Source organism: Astyanax mexicanus, chromosome 15 (genome assembly GCF_023375975.1).
Source record: "Astyanax mexicanus isolate ESR-SI-001 chromosome 15, AstMex3_surface, whole genome shotgun sequence".
NCBI classification, from domain to species: domain Eukaryota; kingdom Metazoa; phylum Chordata; class Actinopteri; order Characiformes; family Acestrorhamphidae; genus Astyanax; species Astyanax mexicanus.
In genome coordinates, this window is record NC_064422.1 from 5,172,310 (window position 1) to 5,196,896 (window position 24,587).

At 40.4% G+C, this 24,587-nt stretch overlaps 1 protein-coding gene across 2 annotated transcripts in view; it reads right to left on the reverse strand.

Annotated features, from left to right (window-relative positions):
- Nucleotides 1-24,587, reverse strand: part of LOC103032919 (protein bicaudal C homolog 1) — a 170,151-nt gene that overhangs the window by 48,000 nt on the left and 97,564 nt on the right. For both annotated transcript variants that reach the window (XM_022669361.2, XM_022669360.2), the window contains exons 4-6: nucleotides 9,327-9,406; nucleotides 4,727-4,885; nucleotides 1,169-1,222 (exon numbers count right to left, since the gene is read on the reverse strand). In XM_022669361.2, coding sequence (XP_022525082.2) covers nucleotides 1,169-1,222; nucleotides 4,727-4,885; nucleotides 9,327-9,406 — 293 coding nt within the window. The remainder of the gene's footprint in view (nucleotides 1-1,168; nucleotides 1,223-4,726; nucleotides 4,886-9,326; nucleotides 9,407-24,587) is intronic.

Sequence of the window (24,587 nt, forward strand, 5' to 3'; positions counted from 1 at the left end):
TGAATGGAAATAAAAGAATCAGTGTCCCTTCCCCCTCACCTAACCCTCCAGCCTAATAAGAATCGGAACACCATCACTAGTAATGCCACAACATCAGGAGAGTGAATACTAGCACAGGCCTCCTCCGATACATGTGAAGTCAGCCACCACCTCTTTTCAAACTGCTGTTGATGCAGCAATACCGAGTAGCATCACAGTGCTAACGCTCGGAGGAAAGCGCAGCGACTCGGTTCTGATACATCAGCTCACAGACACAGCCTTGTGCCTTGTGCATAACATATTATTCAAAACTCTCTTTTTGTGTGCTTTTGTTTTTCCACTTGAGTCCTGACTGCTCCTATAAACACTACACACCAGAAAAAAAAAAAAAAAAAAACTATCCATCTGTTGTCTGTGAACCAGCTGAAAAAGTGTGAGGTCAGAAATGACATGTTTCTATGAGCCTTTTAAATGCTTCCTTTTTGTGACATCACAATAAGAAGACCTGCATAGAACCACCCTGACACCACCCCTCACCCGTCAACCCCCACCAGATATAGGAGTTGTAAAAAAAATTCAAATAATGAGTTTTTAGCTTCTATCTCCTTAACCCTTGTGTGGTGTTCATATTTTTGTTACTCGTTTACTTTGTTACTTGTATTTAATTCAGCAAAATTAAGCAATTTTAGAATAAAATGCTTTACACATGCTTGCTTCACCTAAATTGCAAGCAATATAAACAGCTTACATGGTTAATATTTGCCCTTTACCTTTCTTATGTTACACTTCTTTCAAAAAGTGCTACTCTTTTTTTAATTAGTTTTTTAATAAAATGTAAAAGAAAATGAATTAAACTCAAGATATGAGTAGAAAAATTGTTTAGTTTCAAATTTACAAATGAAGCAATGTTTATTAGCCCTTGGCCAAACATACTGTATGTAATATAAATGTTTAAGGGGGGGGGGGTGTGTTTATCGAAAATGTGTTTTGATATATGTTTTTCACAAAAAAATGAGCCAATGCCAATGAGTTTAAGTTAGAAAAAATATATTTTTAGTATCATTTGATGAAAAATGAAAACGGGTCCCACAGACCCGAACGCCACACAAGGGTTAACCCTAGTTGACAGCGCCCAAGTCCTAACACAGAGCACAGATCACAATAAGCATAATAAGCATGTTTTATTTACCCTGATTCTGGCCCGGGCTGCCTCCACCCCTCCTGGCTGGCCTGCGATGGACACCTACAGAGAAGGAGACAGAGAATTCACATTACCAAACACGTGCTGATTCCCTCCTGCAGTCAGACGTGCAACAGCGTCCCCAAAACAAATAAACACCCCACACCGGGGTCACGGAGTTGATCTGAGCAGCGATAATCTCCGATTTACACCAGAACATTAGCTAATAGATGGGATGGGTGTAACTCGGGACAACTATCGTACCACGTCAGGCTGGATACACACACAGGATGTTTTACATTCCTCGCTGAAGTGTGGAGATAATGAAATAGTACATCGTCCTCGAAATTACATAAGCGATAACTCACAACGCTGCGAAACGCTCAAATCAGCGCACCACCAGGAGCATAAAGAGTTCAGCAGGCGTAATCAGCGGGGTCCGAGGGGGCTAACTGGTACCAGACATTTCTTCATTCTTCATCCCCAACTGTCTGGATCTCATTTACCTGTCAGCAAGTAGCCGCCTCTTCCCACCTAAACCAGCTGCCTACACTGTGCGGCACTGCTCAATTTATCATTAAATCACCAACCGCTCAATTAAAACTGTAAACTAGAGGTAGTGGGTGATACAGCCCTAAAATTATATCACAATATTTCAGGGCATTTCTGTGATAACGATATTTCAGAAATGTTATTCTTTTTACATTAATTTTAAAAATATACTACTGCAACAAAATAAATAAATAAATAAAGTTGTATTTAGTGTAAAAATAATATCTATAAACATCCATCTATTTCTTAACCAACTTACCAAGTCCCTGATTTAATATTAAATTCTAATAATGTGACAAAATAAAAATTCTAACAATGACAAAAACATAATCTAACAACAAAATCTACTGCAAAACTAAAGTGCAGCACATTTGTGCATGTATATATTAAGGCAAATAAATTAAAGTAAATACAGTAATATATGGTGCACTGTTTCAATGTGTAATTCCATTCAATACAGAGTTACTATATTCACTAATACCACTCACAACTTTACTACTGTACACAACACAAGCCTTATGTTCACCATGACCTTTATTACCAACAACAAGCTCTACAATACAGAGTTACTATATTCACTAATACCACTCACAACTTTACTACTGTACACAACACAAGCCTTATGTTCACCATGTCCAGAAGCCCTGCCTCCTTCTCTACAATACAGAGTTACTATATTCACTAATACCACTCACAACTTTACTACTGTACACAGCACAAGGCTACACGTGGCTACAATACCATCAAATTCTGGATTATTTTTTAACTGAAAAATGATCAAATGCAATGTTCAGTTTGTTTACAGACTAAAGTGAACACTGCACACACTGAAACTCCACTTATCAATGTATTGATTGGCTTCAAGATCTCTTAGAGCTTCCAGTACAGCTCTGCTCGACCCACCATACCTCAAAACCCACAGAAAACAAACATCCTGACTCTTCTCTGTCCTAGGACTGAGGTGGCGGAACGAACTGCCGCTGAGTGTCAGAAAAGCAGAGTCACTTGCGTCTTCAAACGCCAACTGAAGACTCATGTTTTCAAAGAGTTTGTAAGCTAATCTTAAAAAAATTTATCATTAAGGGTTCTAAACATTATCAAAGCTTGGTGTACTGTATCTCTTTATCCTATTCTCCACCAACTAACATGTGGTCCCCTATTTTCAGCCGGCCCTTATTTTTGGCCAGTTCTGTAGTCTCCTTTTTCTCTGTGCTAATCTATGCGTTAAGAAAATTCAAAACACAACAGCTCCCGCCTTAGACAAGTACTTAAACGTAATAAATGAAATCATAATTTAAACTTTATTCTTAAACTTATTATGTTATACTGCTAACAATGTTGTAAATCTGTGCGTAAAAAAACTGTGGAGCGTGCACCATATTTCCGGTGAGCGATGGCTATTTTTTCTCAATTTTAATGTACACTATTTAGAGTGCCATGTTGTTGCCATGTTTTCCTGATGTAAACACAGTATGGTTGCCCAGACAGGACAAATACCATGTCATGGTACACCACTGGGAGCTGCTGGATCCCATAGGCACATTGCAGAAACGCCATGTCTCCTATAGGCGATGCAGGCAAAGACGTGCTCCCATTATCAGATATCCCATTATCAGCCACCAATATCATGATAAGAGTTATTATTAAAATAAAAGCTTAGGTAGACATGTAAATTTAGTGAGCCTCCATCCTGTAGCCATCTTAGTGTGTGCTCACGCTAAGCAGGGATTGGTTGAATAATGCTGGCGCACTAGTGAAACGAGTCATGCTTTAGGGGGTAACCGGGTGCGTTGCCTAGTGTAAGTACACACTTAAATGCACATAAATGAATGAGCTATTTGGCCTGTATTAGCCACATAAGCTAAAATGTTTTAATATAGTTAGAACGCAACACTGGTAGACCAAGGAAGGCATCAAAGCGTCAAAACAGAAAACTTAGAGGAAACTAGAGACAACGTCTGTGACCGAACTATACCGCCTAAAGGAAATGGGATTTACACACAAAAAAGCTAAACAAAAGCCATTATTAACAACTAAATAGAAAAAAACAAGGTTACAATGGGCTAAGGAAAAGCAATCATGGACTGTGGATGACTGGATGAAAGCCATATTCAGTGATGAATCCAAATCTGCATTGGGCAAGGGGATGATAATGATGATGCTGGAACTTTTGTTTGGTGCCGTTCCAATGAAATTTATAAAGATGACTGTCTGAAGAGAATATGCAAATGTCCACAGTCATTGATGATATAGGGCTGCATGTCAGGTAAAGGCACTGGGGAGATGGCTGTCATTACATCTTCATAAATGCACAAGTTTCTTTCTTTCTTTCTTCTTTCTTATCCCATAAATTGAAAGGATGTTTGAGGACGATAAAATCATTTTTCAAGATGGTAATGCAAATTGCCATAGAGCAAAAACTGTGAAAACATTCCTTAAAAAAAAAGACACATAAGGTCAATAGCATGACCTGCAAATAGTCTGGATCTCAATCCAATTGAAAATCTTTGGTGGAAGTTGAAGAAAATGGTCCATGACGAGGCTCCAACCTGCAAAGCTGATCAGGCAACAGCAATCAGAGAAGGTTGGAGACAGATTGATGACGAGTCACTCATTAAGTCCATGCCTCAGAGACTGCAAGCTGTTATAAAAGCTAGAGGTGGTGCAACAAAATATACTAGTGATGTGTTGGAGTGTTCTTTTGGTTGCTTGTTATTCATGATTCCATATTTTTTTCCTCAGAATTGAGTGATTCCATAATTTTTTCCCTCTGCTTGGCCTAAATAATTTACCGTTACTGACTGCCACAATGGTTTTTCTTGATTTTTTTATAGTGTTTCTTAAAGTCAGAAAGTTGCTATTTAAATTACTTTAGTTTTGTGTCATGATTTCATAATGTTTGCCAGGGGTTGTAATCTTTCAAACTCTAAATTTGTACAAAACAAAATTAACACCTTGATCCTTCTTATTATATAATAATGGATCTGAATTAGAAAAAGCATCGTAAGATCAGACCTGGTTGCTCTTCTCGGCCTGGTTGTTGCGGTTGGAGTCGGGGAAGTGGATGTGGCAGCCCGTGTCCTCCATCACCTTCTTGATGTTGTTCCCTCCTTTCCCGATGACGTGGGAATGTTCTGTGTGTGAGACGTCCATCTTCAGAGTCACGCGATTACTCTGCAACAACAGACAGACGGCATGAACAGGATACATGTACAGCAAAAGCAGATGCTGTGAGAGTTTGATGACCCAAACCTCCTCCATTAAATCTCTCACTGAGGCCGTGATACGGATCTATGAGCTCCAGCAGTGACTCAGACTTTCCCAGTACGACCAGTCTAGCCCTCAGTGAGCGCTCTCCACACAGCATGTGCACTTAAACCACAGCTGGGTGGTATCAAATATGAAACAAACAGTGTGGAGTAAAATCTAATTTAGTGTGATAAAAGTACACAGTGCTCCCAACCAAACCAGTAACATCAGCCAACATCTTAAAAACTAGATTTTAGATTTTTTAGTTCCAGATTACCAAATTTTGCTTCTTACCACTAAATCATAAGGGTGATATTCAATTCAATTCAATACAATTTTATTTATAAACCACTTTTTACAACAGATGCTGTCACAAAAAAAGCTTTACAGGGAAACGTGTCCCCATGGTTTAGTGACTGTGCTAAAAGGTATTTGCCCCCTTACAGATTTTTTTTTGTTTTTGCATTTGTCACTTACATTATCAAACAAACTTTAATATCACACAAATATAACCTGAGTAAATATAAAAAAAACATTTTTTAAATTATGATTTCATTTATTAAGGGAAAAAAACTATCCAAACCAATCTAACACTTTACTTGGATGGTCCATTTGATGGCCTCTTTGATGCTCAACTGACATTCAACTAACATTCAACTACATGTCTATTAAATGCAAATGAACTAAAAGGTGAAAGTAAATGATTCTCTATTGAATATAACCCAACATTCAACTCTAACCCAAACTCTTATCTTAATATTTTAGGATTGGGTTTAGGGTTAGATTTTAAGCTTAGGTTAAGGTTAGGGGTAGGGTTAGGTGTAGGGTTAGATTTTATGGTTGATTAAGGGTTAAGGTTAGGGTTAGGTGTAGGGTTAGATTTTAGGGTTGATTAAGGGTTAAGGTTAGGGTTAGGTGTAGGGTTTGATTTTAGGGTTGATTAAGGGTTAAGGTTAGGGTTAGGTGTACGGTTAGATTTTATGGTTGATTAAGGGTTAAGGTTAGGGTTAGGTGTAGGGTTTGATTTTAGGGTTGATTAAGGGTTAAGGTTAGGGTTAGGTGTAGGGTTAGGTTCTAGATTGAATCATTTACATTCAACATAGGCTTAAGTTAAATTTAAGGGACATTCAATTCAGTGTTAGTTGAATGTCAGTTGAGCATCAACAAGGCAATAAAATGGACCATCCAAGTAAAGTGTTACCAAAGAGTTTGATTGGTTTAGATTTGAAGTGTTACTTTCATAAATAAAATTATTATTTAAAAAGTGCTTTTTTACATTTACATTTACCTTATCTTTGAGAAAGTTTGTTTGATAATCAGAATAATATCATTATGACCAAAAAAAGCAAAAACAAGCAAAAAAAAAAGAAATCTGGCCAAATACTTTTTACAGCACTGTATATCGTGCACAACCCTAGTCTGATGCAAAACTAACACTGCATTCCACTATTAGAATAACATACCAGCTGTCAAACATGGTGGTGGTAGTGTCATGCTTTTAGGTTTCTGTGCTTCTGCAGAATCTTTGCTAGGTCTGCACAGTATTTAGTTTCTGCATTGAACAGACATGCAATTCTAGCAGAACTCAGAATACACACATTCCATCATGGTCAGCGCAGCATATGACATTATATTAGTTTTTTATCATTAAGAAAATATGAAAATAAAGATCTATTACACAATTATTACTGTCTCCCTGCTAAAATACAAAGAAGTACAAGCATTAACATTTTTAATCATGATTTTAATTGTGATTAAATCACAGAATAATGATGTGATTTTTTTAAGAGATTGATTACAAATGTTCAATCAATAATATTTTACACTAATAAAGTGTAGATTTCTGCAGTGGAAGCTGTTCTCAGATCAGTGTCAGTATATAATGAAGGGATGAGAATATCCAGACGTGAAGGAGGTCAGCTGTCCACATACACTGCTCTGCAGTAGTGCTGGAATATTCTGGAGGCTCTTACAGACAACTTAACCAATAAGCGGCCATGCTTGCCCTTCCACTGGCCAATAGAATCAATGTGCGGGGTCAGTGATTCAGCCAGACCTTTCAGCACTGTGCAGAGCAGCTGCGACTGCAGAACAACAGTGACAAGTGACAAGTGACAGCGCCAGTCCTGTACAGCACTGTACAGTAAAATACAGTCCAACATCAACATCTACTTTCACCCTGTTCTTCAAATTCAGGACCACCACAGAGCAGCTATTATTATTATTTGGGGGGTGGGTCATTTATTCTCAGCACTGCAGTAATTAGCACTGATTAGCATGGTGATGGTGTATGAGGTGTTAGTGTGTGTTGTGCTGGTGCGAGTGAATGGATTACACACAGCAGTGCTGCTGGAGTTTTAATCACTGTGTTTAATCACTCACTGTCCTCCACTCTATTACACACTCCTACCTGCAGCTGCTCTACATTGCTTATAAAATATGAATATAAATATATTAAATTAATATGACTATAACCTGAAAAAACAATTATAGTGGGAAACATTCTTCCTGTATATATAGATTACATATACCTCTTTGTACGCAAGAAGAATAGGTCTATGCTCTTGTTTTGTTGTCAAGACCGCTGAAGTCCCGGTCAAGACTAAGTCAAGACCACTTTTTAGGTGTCCGAGTCAACACAGAAACTGAGAAAAACCAAGATCGAGACCAATTTAAGATTTTAAAATAATTTTAGTGTGTTAGTGTGTTAGCTAGCTTGTTGCTAAAGTTAGCTAGCTTGTTGCTAAGGTTAGCTAGCTCATCACTAGCTTTTGTTTTCTCCCTGGTAACATTAGTGTGTTAGCTCGCTTGTTGCTAAAGTTAACTAGCTCGTTGCTAATGTTAGCTAGCTCATCACTAGCTTTTGTTTTCTCCCTGGTAACATTAGTGTGTTAGCTAGCTTGTTGCTAAGGCTAACTAGTTTATCACTAGCTTTAGTTTTCTCCCTGGTAACATTAGTGTGTTGGCTAGCTTGTTGCTAAGGTTAACTAGCTTGTCATTAGCTTTAGTTTTCTTCCTGGTAACATTAGTGTGTTAGCTAGCTTGTTGCTAAGGTCAGCTAGCTTGTAGCTAAGGTAAGCTAGCTCGTCACTAGCTTTAGTTATCTCCCTGGTAACATTAGTGTGTTAGCTAGCTTGTTGCTAAGGTTAGCTAGCTCGTCGCTAAGGTCAGTGATGTCCCCAAAAACATGTGTTAGTTAGTTCGCTGCTAACATAAGTTATCTTGCTAGTTTGTACTTATCTCTCCTTTTTTTCTAAATGTCTGGAAAAATAAGTTGTGGTCCCTGAGGTTATCAAATGTGGCAGAATTTACATTCTGCTAAATGTTTCTTCTTTTGGGAATCTGTGTGCAGATTTTAGACACAGAAAAAGTACTGATTAGGTCTGTTTGAATGAATTATTGATGTTCAGTAACGATAGAAAAAAGGTTCAGATTCTAATGAATTTCACCTCAGACAGAGGACTCAGACTCGGCCGGTCTCGAGTACTACAACACTACTATGGTCTATACAAAATAAGTTAATAAAGTTCTTTGAAAAAAATCACTGTCATACAAAGAGATCTCTCCAGCTCTATTCTTGCCAGTTTCAGTCCCTTTCAAAATCAGTTGTTTAAGGGCTCTGTCACTTTTATGCACATCACGCCATGTATACACTAAGCGTTTACCACACATTAGTGTTAGCTTGTGCTAAATGGCAAAACACAAACAAGCTAGTTCATGTTTAATTTTGATAGAAGCACAAAACGCTGTATTTTAATCTACAAAGATTTCTCTCCTGAAAACTGTTTATTTGGGTGAGTAAAGTGCTTTCATATATTTACAGTAATCTTAGGTTCCCAAATTTCTTCAGCACTAACGCTCTAGCATTAGCATTAGCCGCCCAACAGTGCTACACTGAGGAACCTTGAGTGCTCCAGAAATTCAGGGTGATATTAGACAGCGGTTTGTCCCACGTAGCTTGTTTTAACACAGTAAACATGCAGACTACAGTCGCTTGTGCTAAATGGCAAAACACAAAGTCGGCTGGCTAATTCTGATATGCATAGTCTGAGGTTCTCAAACAACAGACCGAAATGATGGATCTGGTTTGACGTGTGAGTGGTGTTGCCAGGGTGGTTCCATGTAGGTTTCCTTATTGTGGTGCCAGAATAATGGAGCATCCAAATGGCTTATAGAAGCAAAAGATTCCTGAAACCAAACTCTTTCACCTGATTCACAGAAAAAGGACTTTTTGTACATGGAGTGTTTATAGACGAAGTTAAGACCCAAGCAGAAATACAGAAGCACACAAAATGTGAGTTTTGCTTAATATTTCCCCTTTAACTTGTAGTTTGTAGGCAGTAAAATGTTTAGCTTTGCTGCTCACCTTTGTATCAAGGACAGACATGATCTTCTCCTTGGCTTCCTTCACATTGTCCCGTTTCCCACTCACTTTTATATGTGGATCTGCAAGACAAAAACATAGCATATCATTACAGTCTACTTTTTATGTATATTTTCTGGTCTATTTTCATACATAAGGTGTACCGGTTAAAAGGCACATTATGTGATACTAGTAAGGAACAGGGGTGTCACCATGTTTCCTTCTAATTCAGCAGGTCTCGTCACTGGGCGGTGTGTGGGGGAAAGTAGGTTAACTAAGTTAAATAAAACTCTTAAAAACTTTTATTTAAATTCTTAAATTCTTTAAATTCTTTGAAAAAAAAATCTTTTAAAGTCAAACGAGCACTGAATTTTAATCTACAAAGATTTCTCTTCTGAAAACTGTTTATTTGGGTGAGTAAAGCGTTTTCATATACAGGTGCTGGTCAACGAATTAGAATAATTTGAAATAGTGCAATCATGAAATTCTTTGAATGCATTTTTTGTGCAGAAAGCAAATCAGGTGTTCACCGTACCTGTCCTACTCTTTAGACTAATCACAGAACTCGTTACCTGGAAAAAAATTTGCTCAGCTGAGCTTTCCAAAAGGCCCATTTAGGCCATTTAACTGTGACACTGTAGTTTTACTGAATTAGAATAATGGAGAAACCGTTTCATTGAATTAGAATAAATGCTCGAATTTTTGTTTTCTGTGAAGAGTGTTCACTGTGCAGTATAAAGTCAGGGTTGAGTAGAATTTCTAAGTTGTAAAATCAATCATGGGTAAGCAGCGCGACCTCTCAACCGGAATAGTGGCTCAAATTCAAGCCCTTCGCCAACAAGGCTTGACCCAAACTAAAATTGCTGAGCAGCTCGGCATCAGCCAGTCTTCCGTCTGCAAAGCTCTCAAGAAAAACTGCAGCAAGCGCACCAACTGTTCCGGCCTCCGAAAAACTTCTGCTCGCGACAACAAGCAGCTGAGAAAGATCGCAGTCAGCAACCGGTTCAAGTCCACTTCCGAGCTCACCGACTTGTGGAACAAGCAGACCGGCGCTGACGTCTCCAGATCAACCACTTACCGTTGTCTGCGCGAACTCGGCTTCAAATCTCGCGTTCCAGCAGTAAAACCGATGCTGAACAAGAAACAAATGGAGAAACGGCTGAAGTGGGCCAAAGAACACGGCGAGTGGACTGCTGAAGACTGGCAGAAAGTGGTCTTCAGTGACGAATCACGCTTCTGCATCTCCTTCGGTGACCAAGGTCCTCGTGTCTGGCGTCGTGGTGGCGAAACCTACAACCACGAGTGCGTGAAAAGATCCGTCAAGTTTCCCCAGAGCGTTATGGTCTGGGGATGCATGTCCGCTCGAGGTGTAGGGAAACTCTGCTTCCTCAAGAAGACTGTCAATGCTGCCGTATATCAAGATGTTCTGGAAACGTTCCTGATTCCGACTGTTGAGGAACAGTTCGGCGAAGAAGACTTCATATTTCAACAGGATCTTGCACCGGCTCATGCGGCAAAGTCGACCAAAGATTGGTTCACTAAAAAACAGCTTGAAGTTTTGGCATGGCCGGCCAACTCGCCTGACCTCAATATCATTGAAAACCTTTGGGCCATCGTCAAGCGAAAAATTCGTGACAGAAAGCCTACTACGCTGGACCAACTGAAGCAGAACATCGCCACTGCCTGGGAAGCTGTGAGTGCGGAAACTTGCGACAAGCTGGTCAAATCGATGCCGCGGAGACTTCAGGCAGTCATACAAGCCAAGGGGGCAGCCACAAAATACTGAGAAAGTGATGATTGTAATTATAATAAAAATTATTCTAATTCAATGAAATGGTTTCTCCATTATTCTAATTCAACAAAACAACAGTGTCACAGTTAAATGGCCTAAATGGGCCTTTTGGAAAGCTCAGCTGAGCAAATTTTTTTCCAGGTAACGAGTTCTGTGATTAGTCTAACGAGTAGGACAGGTGCGGTGAACACCTGATTTGCTTTCTGCACAAAAAAATGCATTCAAAGAATTTCATGATTGCACTATTTCAAATTATTCTAATTCGTTGACCAGCACCTGTATTAACAGTAATCTTAGGTTTCCAAATTTCTTCAGCAGTAACGCTCGAGCATTAGCATTAGCCGCCCAACAGTGCTACACTGAGGAACCTTGAGTGCTCCAGAAAGTCAGGGTGATATTAGCCAGCGGTTTGTCCCACATAGCTTGTTTTAACAAAGTAAACATGCAGACTACAGTCCAATGTACTTGCCTCTGAGCAGTGAAAAAGTTCACACTTAGAGCAGTTAGCAGCTAATACTAATGCTGCTCCAGCAGTGATAGCCAGGGTTCGCAGCAGGCTACAGGCCGATAATACTCACCTCTGAATGGCAAAAGAGCTAGTGTTTAGCTCTGTTAATGCTAATGCTAATACTGCTCCAGTCCCAGTACGGGAGAAAAACACTAAAAAACAATGTACTTCTGAGGAGTGGCTTTACTGCTCCTTAATACCTGTTATAATTAATACATAAGGAGCACCGGATTATAAGGTGCACTGATGTTTTTTTTAGAAAAATAAAAGGATTTTAAGTGTGATTTATAGTGTAGATAATACAGTACTTGTTTGCATGTTTGCTTGTTTGCAGTGGATTTGTATTTGTGCTGATCTGTGAAATTCCATCAGTCAGCACTGTGTACAGTTAGTGAATAGTGAATAGTGAATGTTCATTTTTGCTCCTTTGTCTTTACTGTATCAGCAGGCTGTGGTGTTATTTATGTGATTGTGTAAACAAGCTGGAAAATAGTTTGGCAGAGTTGAGCTGTGTGAAGAATGCTGAGCTGCACTTTCAGATAAAACCAGGCCACATTTCAGTCATTCCACACAGCTTCAATTCTAAATCATTTCTGCACCCCAACACAGTCCAACTGTACAGCTAAACCCCCAGCACTCATCCATTATCCCGTCAATTATATGCTCACACACAGTACAGTACAGTAAAGAACCGGCTCTGGCTGTTTCCTGCGACTTGTGTGGTTCTGGTAATAAATATTCACCTACTTAAGCAGAAGAGATGTGTCCAAACGTTTTTAAAAAAAAGAGGCTAGATTGAACCATATCAAAATACCTAAGCAAAGTCTCTCTTTCTAAACACATTAATCATAAATCAGTAACACTTAACAATAAGGGTACATTAATTAAGATCTCTAAACATTAATTAATACTAGTTAAAGAGAGTACTAATGTTTAATGTTTAATACACTCTTAATATTATCAATCTAGATTTCATTGAAACAATGCTTAACCATTTGACCTGTAGAATCAAGAAATCACTTACTCAATCACTCTCAAAAAGCAACACATTATGCCGCAATCTAAAGAAATTCAAAAACAGGTGAGAAAACCAAGCCACTGATCATCTCTCAGTCTGGAACAGGCTACAAATTCATTTTTAAAGCTTTGGGACTCCAGAGAACCAAAGTAGGAGCTATTATTCACAAATAGGAAAACATGAAAGACTGGTGAACCTTCCCAGGAGTGACCAGCCAAACAAATTATTCCAAAAGGGCATGGACAACTCATCCAGGAGGTCACAAAAGAACTCTATCTTAACTAGAGTCAAGTAATAACTAGTTAAAAGGAGAATTCCGGTGTAAAGATGACTTTGGATGTAGTAAAACATGATAAAGAGTACTAACTTTTGTTAAATAGGCCACTATTTTAGATCCAGCAATTTTATTCTGTTTGTCTAAACACCCGTTAGACTGGGTGATACAGAGTATATTCTTGCCCCTGTAGTTAAATCGCTTTTTACACTATTATCCAGGCTCAAATTAGCTCCACACCTCATTGGTAGAATCCAGAGAGCCCTGACATTTAAAACAAGGCATTTCAAACTTTAAAAGTGCACAATAAGTTTATTAAAAACACTGTTTACAACCCGTAGCGTAACTTACATCTCCAGGCTTTTCCATCTTAAAGTAAAGAAAGATGGTGGCGCCCGGAGATGTAGCTAACGCTACACCCAGTCTAAAGAGTGTTTGGACAAACGGAATAAAACTGCAGGATCTCAAAAGGCTGTGGGAGAATGGAGGTGGGCTATTCAAAAAAAGTGAGTTCTCTTTATCTTGTGTTACTACAGCCAAAGTCACTTTTACAACTTCCACTTAACAGCTGTGCTGAACTTGTCAATCCATATTATACCCAACTAAGTAAAGAACAAAATACTTTGAGAAATAAAGGCCAGTCAATACGAAACATTTCAAGAACTTTTAAATAATCCTCAAGTGCAGTAGCAGAGAACATTAAAACATTATTACTCATTTGAACATCCCCAGGAAAGAAAGACCAAGAGTTTCCTCTGTTGCACAGGATAATTTCTTTATAGTTTTTTTTTTTTTTTTTAAACAGATAAATGTGACCGTACTGCTGTTTGATATGAAGTGTATTATTATATCTATATAAGTTACTCTGGTCTTCAGTTATAAAGGTCAGAACCAGCATGTAGTTACCAGCTTAATGCATTTTTTTTTTGTGGCCATTAATATCAATATTGCATTATTGTCTAACTCAGGGGTGTCCAAACTTGTTGTTGTTTGTTGGGGGCCAGAAGGAGAAATATATTTTAAGTCACGGGGCCACACTCTGTAATAAAACAAATAATGAAATATACCACTTTAAATAATACTTTTTTCCTGATTATTTCATTTACACACCATTTTACTTGACTTAATATCTTTATCTTTGACAGTGTTGTGTAAACTAAGATTTTTCAAATTGATGTTTAATTTCATGATGTCTCTTAATATAAAACTCCTTAATTACACGTTTTTCTGCGCTAGAAATGCGCACTCTCTCCGCTTTTAGACTTTTGTCCCGTTTTTCTGCGCTAGAAATGCGCACCCTCTCCGCTTTTAGACTCTTTTGTCCCGTTTTTCTGCGCTACAAATGTGCACTCTCTCCGCTTTTAGACTCTTTGGCTTGTTTCTGACACCTAACGTTCAAACTTTGAATCTCACATTATAAAAACCTGCTTAACAGCGGGCCAACTTTCATTCTATTTCTAATATACCTCACGGGACACCCCTGGTCTAACTCTAACTAAAGCATGCAATAAGAGGCACTGAAGTTTTGTCGTGATTCTGCTTTGAGAAATTCCACATTACTCCAGTCAGGCTGGCAGCCTCCAAACTCAACCTGAGAGATGAGTAGAAGCGTGAGGCTCCAGTGTAATGCTATAATGAGCCCAGGCTATGCGTGCTGTGGTCGCTGTAGCGGAGCCTTAAGGAAATTCATAATGATGGCTTTGGATGCCAGAGGCAATGAGAGGAAAAGCCGCTGTAAATTACTGTCCGGCGCAGACGCGGATTCCTCCGCCGCGAAACCCCGCAGAACATCGATTCGCTGCGATTAAGCGGATGCTGCGGAGGGAAGCGGCGCGTCTCCGACTGCAGGCCAAGCCCTGGACCAACGACAGAGCAGTTACAGTCGGCCGCTGCTGACCCCAGTCAAACTGCATGTAATGCGAGCGTTTTCTGCGGTGGGTGTCGAGTGCTCGCTGGAGGATTGTCTGTTTGCACTGTGGTGTTGGGTGGAACTCGGGAGAACAGCAGAAATACAGCGGCGTACGGAGGGGGCAGTTCAGTAATAAGGGGGTAATCCACTGTGGTGTAAATCTAGCAGGATTACACGAATGATTAGGATCTCTCAATTTCCATTTTCAGCCGTAACTCCTCCAGCGCCCCAGCCTTGACTGGCACGGCCTTGGGCTGAGTCTTACTGGGTAATGGTGGAAAGTGGCTGGTGGTTTTTGCACGATTGCTGAAACAAAAAACCTCGACAGTATCGCACGGCACCAGCCAGCCCTTCCACATACTGACGTGTCAAACTCACTCAGAGAAATGACATCTGTATATTATTTCTATATGTGCTATTAAATGAAAGCACTAGCAGAAGCTATAATCACAGTAGCAAACTTCATGACCTTCTAACAAAACCCAAACAATCACAGTACAGACAGACAGACAGACAGACAGACAGATATTTAAAACTTTATTTCATTTTCTTCTTTTTATTTTATCCTGAAGGACTGTTCAGGAACCACTGCATTACAGTAACTGATAGATGGACTGACTGACTACATCTAAACAATAGACATACTGGCAGACAGACAGGTAGATATACAGGTGGAAAAACAGAGAGAAAAAAAATATATGCAAATAAATGCTACATAGCAAAATGGGAAGACAGACTGACAAGATACAGGTAGTAAGACACGTTAAAAAAACAGACAGGCAAACAGACAGACATATATATATACTGCTATCCATAAGACAGACTGACAGACAGATGGGTAGCTAAGAGAAACAGACATACAGACAGATACACTAGATTGCTAAACTACTGGGACACCTGCTTGTTTCTTCTAAAAAAAAGTGGTATTAAAAATATTTTGTCCTCCTTTTTCTTGGAGTAACTGTCTCTTTCTGCTCTTCAGATAGACTTTCCTCTAGATTTTGAAGCTTTTGGAGGATTTGACTGCATTCATGGCCAATAGGATGTTGGATGATCACACCCACCCCTCATCCCAAACTCCCCAACTTATCCCAACTCAAGTACTGGAGAATCCAGAGAATTCCACAGTTCCACTGCTCAATGATGCCCATATTCTGGAACACTAAAATGATGGAATATCTAATATTTATATGTAAAACCTGCATAGTATTGTATAGGGATGCACAATGATACTGGAATTGTTTTTTTGTTTTTTAGAATCATGGGCATCTGTCAATTTGGCCACTATTTCAAACAAATATTTTCTGATACGTATTGCTTTCTTTTCTGTATTTATTGCTTGCTGGAAAAGAATCAAGCAATGCTGGCTATGCTACCACAACAGGCCAGCCGTGCTACTTCAAAATCCATTGATTTCAGCAAATTAGTATTTATTTTTTCAGTTTCAACAGATTTATTGTTTTATTTAACAATGATGTGAATAGTCTATGTAAGAACCAGTTAGCTGAATAAATGTAAAAACAAAAAATGTAAAAACAAGTTTCTCAGGAGAAACCTTTCATTTTCTTGTTGTATACAGTACTTTGAAAGCTAAAATGCAAGACATTTAAATGTTACATTAATTTCTAAAGTTATACTGGGATGTGTATATCAATATCAGCATTCGACGTCTGCAGATGTATACATGTGTAATATCAGATATCAGCAACAACCCAGAATTCTAACATTGATAAGTCCCTTGTACTGTAACTGTAAGAATGTTTTATTGCATTTTTTGTCAATTTTATGCAAATTTATTTTGTCACCAAGTTTGGCTGCAACTTCTTCCCGTAATTCACTCATTTTATAGAGCCTGTTTTTTACAGTGTTGACACTGATGACTTCAGAAGGTAGATCACCTTTTATTTATATACATATATGGATTAAATCTCTCTCTCTCTCTCTCTTTTATGCACACACACACACACAGCTGATGGCATGTTTCCTTTTCAAGTTGTTGAAGGTCACATTTATTCCCACTATTAAAGCAATTACACTGCCTGGCCAAAAAAAAAAATGATGTGGGGTTGGTTGATGCTGCAGTTGGTCAGGTTTAGGTTCAGCAACAGTATGTGCTGAAAGAATGAAGTCAGCTGACTACCTGAATACACTGAATATAGAGCAGGTTACTCCATCAATGGATTTTTTCTTCCCTGATGAACACAGCCATATTCCAAGATGACAATACCAGGATTCATGGAGCTGGAATTGTAAGAGAGTGATTCAGGGAGCATGAGATCATCATTTTCATACATGGATTGTTCAGTGAGTGAGTCCAGACCTTAACCCCATTGAGAATCTTTGTGATGTGCTGGAGAAGTCTGGGTTGATGTAAATCTTGTGGCATTGCAGAAGCTTATCAAAACAATGCCACAGCAAATGCACCATGCTGCAATCAAAGCTATAGGCAGTCCAACAAAATATTACAGTGTGTGACTTTTTTTTTGGCCAGGCAGTGTATTAATCAATTATTTTGGTCACCCTCCCAAAACTACAGAGAAATTCCAGCATTTCATTTACTTAATCATGATTAATAACAGAAAGTTATTTAAAAAAAATAATTACACTAAAATGTGGCAATAAATTAAACCAAATACAATGTAATGTACTGTTTTATGTAAAATGACCCAAATTATAGTAATCATACATTTCTGCCATATTTGTAATATGCTATTTAAACAAGCGTGCTCAAAGTAATCAGGGAACATATACAACCCACCACTGGCTCTTGAATGGGGGGGTGGGGTGGGGGTTGGGGCATGTGGCTGTGTATTTGACTGAGAAATGACACAGCTGGAAACCGGCCTGCCACCTCAGAGCTGCCGGATGCTCTTACACACTCCAAGCTCTGCCATTGGACAACAGGCTTTAAAAAAGAAAACACACACACACACACACACACACATCTGGAGGAGCGAACACACCTTCACACTCACAGCCACCCACCCCTGCAGCCCTCGTCCCCTCCCCCGGACCATGCACAGCTGGCTTTGATAAGCGTTAATGATGGCGCGGGGAACATCTGTGCAAAGTAAAATCCACGGAAAGTTTACTTCAGCTAATTTGTGATGCGTCGCTGGAATGTGAGGAGGAAGTGAATAAGGTTCTGATGGACAGATCTGTTACATGGAACCGTCAGAGAACCATGACTCATTTACAGTGATCAGAAACCCAGTCTGTGGTGAAGGTCTGGCTACTGCTACAGGGGATAAGGAAAACAGAGCAGGGCTGTTATTTAACCCCATAGGGGGCGCTGTGTGCTAAATAGAGCGTGCTTTAATTGAGCTGAATCGTTTAATAGCCTCTCAGCTGGGAGGCTTGCATCCCATGAAAGATTACACTGGCTGTGGTCGATGGTTTACCTCCACTCATTATGGACATAAAAGTATGGCTATAATAATAAAAATAATAATAATAATGATGTGTGTTGATATGCTAATAATAACTGGTTTTATCTGGGTCAGAATAAGCGTACTGTTACGCAGCCTGGCTCTCCTTCCACACTACCGGACTCTATTTCCCAGAATCCCCCAGATTATGACATCAATAATAACCCTTCACATTCACCCAATCATGTTACGCTCCGACGCTCTGATTCACCTGTTTACTAAATTACTTCCGGTTCATTCTTATCTAAGATTCTGTATTTAAGGCATCCGCTTGTAAGGAAACACTGCGAGGTATTGTCAACTCATGTTGCGTACTAAGCGTTTTCTGGATTACTGTTTTTGCCTTCTCGTTACGACTCTGTGTTTGGATTTTCGGTTTATGTCTTTTGTTTTGCCCTTGTTGGATTTGGTATATGGTTGGACTGTTTCCCGGTTTAGAACTTGGACTGTATCTTTGACAACGTCTCTGGTTATCGGTGAGATTATTGTTTGTCTTCTGTTAGCAGAACCTGTTAACCTTTCTTATAATAAACCTGCCTGTATTTTTAACTCGGCTCGCGTCACTCCTCTCTACCTGGCGTTTCATAATACCTCGCCTAGCGTGATGGCCGAGTTTAATAACCTCCAGCAGGCAGTCGGTAATCAAGGGAGGGTTCTCGAACAGCATAGCCAGCTGTTTGAGAGCCTTGCTAACACGGTTACTGCTCTCACAACCCAGCAGTCAGAGCAGCACTCTCAGCTAGCTCAAATCACCACTAGCCTTCAGGATATCGCTACTCAGCTAGCCCAGCTAAGGGTAGCCGCTCCAGCTAGCCTAGCCTCCGCTAACCAGGCCCCGGTTAGCTCTCCTGCTAGCGCTCCCTCGGCAGCCGCTTTTCCGGTAAGCAAACCCGATAAATATGACGGTTCCCCCGATTTGTGCAGAGGTTTTCTCTTGCAAATGTCATTATTTTTTGTTAACTCGCCGGTTAATGTCGATGCAGCGCGCATTTCGTTTTTTATATCGCGCCTTACCGGCAAAGCTTTGGATTGGGCTACTGCTATCTGGCCTAGCATCGAGGGTAGCACATACGAGCATTTTCTCAAGGAGTTTAAACTGGTTTTTGATCATCCTCATCACGGACAATCTCAGGGGGAGTTATTAGTTAAGTTACGCCAGGGAAATCGTTCAGTTTCAGATTTTGCTTTAGAATTTCGTACTTTGGCTGCTGGTAGTGGTTGGAACGAACCCGCTTTACGGGTTATGTTTCGTAATGGGCTCAGAAGTGAAGTGTTAGCCGAATTAGCATGCAAGGATGATGGACTGCCCTTGGATGAACTTATATCATTAGCCATCAGACTTGATCAGCTAAAACAGAACGCGGTACCTGGTCGTAGAGCTGCTTTGTCTACTCCTCGTTTTTCTACACCTCGTGCTTCTGGATTTACTCCACGGGACACACTCAGAGAGGAGGAACCCATGCAAGTGGACGCTACCCGTTTATCAAAGGAGGAAAGAATGCGGAGAATTCAGGCTGGACTTTGTTTCTATTGTGGCAGAGCAGGCCATGTGTTGAGAAATTGTCAACTTTGCCCTTCCCGAGTTCAGCGTCATGTTACTTCAGGCTCGTCCTACGGTGGGCTCTCCCATGGTTACCATGGCAACCCGGACCGTCCATATGAGCCACCTGCTTCTGACTCGGGAAAGCGTGTGGAAGGGGTTCCACACGCTAAAAGGGTAAGCCGACCTAGCTCTGACATGTATTCAAGATCTTTTATTATATCAGTTATACTGTTCTGCCAGTCCTCTTCCTTTGTTTTTCCAGCCCTGATAGATTCCGGAGCCGAGGGGAACTTCATTAATGAGCAGCTGGCCAGACGACTCCAGATCCCGTTAGAATGCCTGGAGAACCCAATGAGACTGTCAGCGGTGGATGGGACCCCAGTTGGACAAGGAGCCGTATCCCACACCACCACATCAGTCAAGCTGAACGTCAGCGCATTGCACTCAGAGGAGATCAGGTTTTTTGTGATGAGGGACACAACTTATCAGATTATTTTGGGACTTCCATGGTTGAAAAAACACAATCCTCTAATTTCTTGGTTTAATTGTGAAATAATCTCATGGTCACCATACTGTCATGATCACTGCATTATTGGCCCTAAATTATTGATCCAATCTACTACTGTAGAAAGTCCTGGTTTGGAGTCACTTGCACATATTCCTACAGATTATTCAGATTTAGCTGAAGTATTTAGTAAATCACGTGCTTCTCAACTCCCACCACATCGTTCGTATGATTGTGCTATTGAGCTTACTGATAATCAGATACCACCAAAATCACGCATCTACCCGTTAACTCGGACTGAAGAGAATGCTATGGAGGAGTATGTGCAAGAGGCCTTAGCTCAGGGGTATATTCGTCCATCTACATCTCCAGTGGCTGCATCCTTCTTTTTTGTTAAGAAGAAGGACGGAGGTCTTCGTCCATGTATAGACTATCGTCAGCTCAATGCAGTTACGAAGACGTATCCATACCCACTTCCTTTAGTACCTGTAGCTCTAGAACAGTTACGTGGGGCTTCCATTTTCACAAAATTAGACCTGCGTAGTGCTTATAACTTGGTAAGGATCAGAGAGGGGGATGAGTGGAAGACTGCCTTTACTACCACTAGGGGGCACTATGAATATTTAGTTATGCCGTTTGGTCTCAAGAATGCCCCTTCCGTTTTCCAATCTTTCATTAATGATGTACTACGTGACATGTTGGGGAGATTTGTAATAGCATATATTGACGACATTTTGATCTACTCATCGGATTTACCTACTCATGTCTCCCATGTACGTGCAGTACTGAACCGACTCCTCCAAAATCAACTTTTCATCAAAGCAGAAAAATGTGAATTCCATTTGTCTACCATTTCTTTCTTAGGCTATGTAATTAGTGCAAAAGGAATTACCATGGATGATAAAAAGGTTCTGGCAGTAGTTAATTGGCCTCTTCCCAAATCGGTTAAGGATCTACAAAGATTTCTTGGTTTTGCAAATTTTTACAGAAGATTTATTCGTAATTACAGTTCAGTCGCCGCTCCGCTCACAAACCTGTTGAAACGCAATGCCAAAAAATTGGTATGGTCAAGTGAAGCATCAGATGCTTTCTGCTCTCTCAAGGAGTTGTTCACTTCAGCTCCTCTTCTAAAACATCCTGATCCCAAAGAACCCTTTATAGTTGAGGTTGATGCGTCCAGTGTAGGAGTGGGTGCAGTTCTGTCCCAGAACTTTGGCTCTCCCAGCAAGATGCACCCAGTGGCCTATTTTTCCCACAAACTCTCCCCTGCTGAACGCAATTATGGAATAGGTGATCGTGAACTTTTGGCGATTAAATTAGCCTTAGAGGAGTGGAGACACTGGCTAGAAGGAGCATTACATCCTTTTGTAGTGATAACTGATCATAGGAATTTGGAGTACTTAAGGTCTATGAAAAGCATGAACTCACGTCAGGCTCGTTGGTCAATTTTCTTCGCGCGTTTTGATTTTGTTATTACTTATCGACCTGGTTCTAGAAATACAAAGGCTGATGCACTTTCACGTATTTATGAGGATGACAGTGCAGAAAGTTCAGAACCCGCTGCTATATTAAAACCAGGTATTGTTGTAGCCCCTATTCGATGGGAGATCTCGGATGAGATTGATCAAATTAATTCCACTTCACCTCCTCCTGTACAGTGCCCTCCAGACAGGACTTTTGTACCATTGCAATGTAGAGATAGACTCATAACATGGGCCCACACCTCACTCACTTCGGGGCATCCAGGGGAGACCCGCACTTACCAATTGCTAGAGAATCGTTTCTGGTGGGAAAATATGCGGTCAGACATCCACCGCTTTGTATCTTCCTGTACTGTGTGTGCTCAGAGTAAAACTCCCCGTACTCTACCTGCTGGTAAATTAGTACCGCTGCCTGTTCCTGCTAGGCCCTGGTCTCACTTAGCTGTTGATTTTGTTACGGATCTCCCTGAATCTATGGGGCAGACAGTGATCATGACAGTCATAGACCGTTTCTCTCGCGGTGTTAGGTTCATTCCTTTCTGTAAGATGCCTACTGCCTTAGAAACTGCAGAAGAATTATTTAACCAAGTATTTCGTGTGTTCGGAATCCCAGAAGATATAGTCTCTGACCGAGGTCCTCAGTTTGTTTCCCAGGTTTGGTCTGCCTTTATGAACAGATTGGGTGTATCCGTTAGTCTATCCTCTGGTTATCACCCACAGAGCAATGGTCAATGTGAAAGAATGAACCAGGAGCTAGGGAAATTTTTAAGAATTTACTGTTCTAACAACACCCATGACTGGGCTAAATTCCTTCCTTGGGCCGAATTAGCTCAGAACTCTCTAATTAGTTCCACCACCAAGATGACACCTTTTCAATGTTTTTTAGTCTACCAACCACCCATCATGCCCTGGACAGCCGAACCCTCTGATATTCCCGCGGTTGACGATTGGATGCGTCGGAGCGAGGAGGTGTGGGAGGAGACTCATAGGCGCATTGAGGCTGTTCTACAGCGACAGAAACAGCAGGCAGATCGCCTGCGCCGCGAGACCCCCCTCTATTCTCCCGGGGATCGGGTTTGGTTATCGACCAGGGATTTCCGGCAGCCAGATATGCATAAGAAGCTCTCAGCTAAGTATATTGGTCCCTTTAAGATTATCAAGAGAATTAATGAGGTCACTTATCGTCTCGACTTACCGTCTCATTATCGTGTATGCCCTTCTTTTCATGTTTCTCTGCTAAAGCCGGTTATCCCTGGTCCATTGGATGAGACTTCGCTTGGGGCACCTCCTCCTCCTCCAGTGGCTATGGAGGGTGGTCCAGTTTATGCAGTGGAACGATTATTGGACTCCAGGCGGAGAAGGGGGACCCTGGAGTATCTTGTGGACTGGAGGGGTTACGGACCAGAGGAGAGAAGCTGGGTGCCGGCAACTGATGTTCTGGACCCTTTGATGGTGGAGGACTTTCATCGGTCTCATCCGTCCCGTCCTGCACCACGTCCCAGAGGTCGCCCTAGGAGACGGTCTCCGGTTCCACGAAGGGGTAGACGTCGTGGTTCGGACTCGGTCCATTCCCTCAGTTCCGTCCGCGGCTCCGGAAGGGGTCGTCCTAGGTCCAGGGTCTCTGTCCATCCCGTTCCCGCTTCTGGACGGCCTGTCCAGGTTGCCACTGGGGGTGGTGGGGTTGTTTCCTTGTGTCGTCCTCGTCCTTTGTTACCTTCGGACTCTTTGGAGGGGGGTACTGTTACGCAGCCTGGCTCTCCTTCCACACTACCGGACTCTATTTCCCAGAATCCCCCAGATTATGACATCAATAATAACCCTTCACATTCACCCAATCATGTTACGCTCCGACGCTCTGATTCACCTGTTTACTAAATTACTTCCGGTTCATTCTTATCTAAGATTCTGTATTTAAGGCATCCGCTTGTAAGGAAACACTGCGAGGTATTGTCAACTCATGTTGCGTACTAAGCGTTTTCTGGATTACTGTTTTTGCCTTCTCGTTACGACTCTGTGTTTGGATTTTCGGTTTATGTCTTTTGTTTTGCCCTTGTTGGATTTGGTATATGGTTGGACTGTTTCCCGGTTTAGAACTTGGACTGTATCTTTGACAACGTCTCTGGTTATCGGTGAGATTATTGTTTGTCTTCTGTTAGCAGAACCTGTTAACCTTTCTTATAATAAACCTGCCTGTATTTTTAACTCGGCTCGCGTCACTCCTCTCTACCTGGCGTTTCACGTACAACATACAGTATCTCCCAAAAGTGAGTAGACACTTCATATTTTTGTAAATATCTTTTCATTGGATAACACCAGAGGTGGAAAAAGTACTGAAAAATTGTAATGAAGTAAAAGTACCTTTATTTTGCTAAAATTCTTCTCAAGTAAAAGTAAAAGTACCCATCTAAAAATCTACTCGAGTAAAAGTAAAAAAGTACTTAATTTAAAATGTACTTTGAGTACAAGTTACATAGTTACTTTGAATTATTTGATGTAAAAAAGTACAAATCATATATATTTTTTTAAATGAATTATTATTCCAAATAATAATTTGGACCTTTCAGGCAGTATTTGTTCAGACCACCCCATAAAACATTTTCAAAAACAAGTGGCATAGGTTTCTATGATCCATTTTTTTTTTCTTTACTGTTAAAAGGTTATGGTCATGTAGGTGACTATAAACTGTATTTTTATAGTTTTACAGTTATTATTATATATTATATTATTATTTTTTAACTTGCCTTTGCTATGCTTTAATTGCTATTTACATGTTTTTTGTTTTACATTTAAGCAGAATGTTTAATGT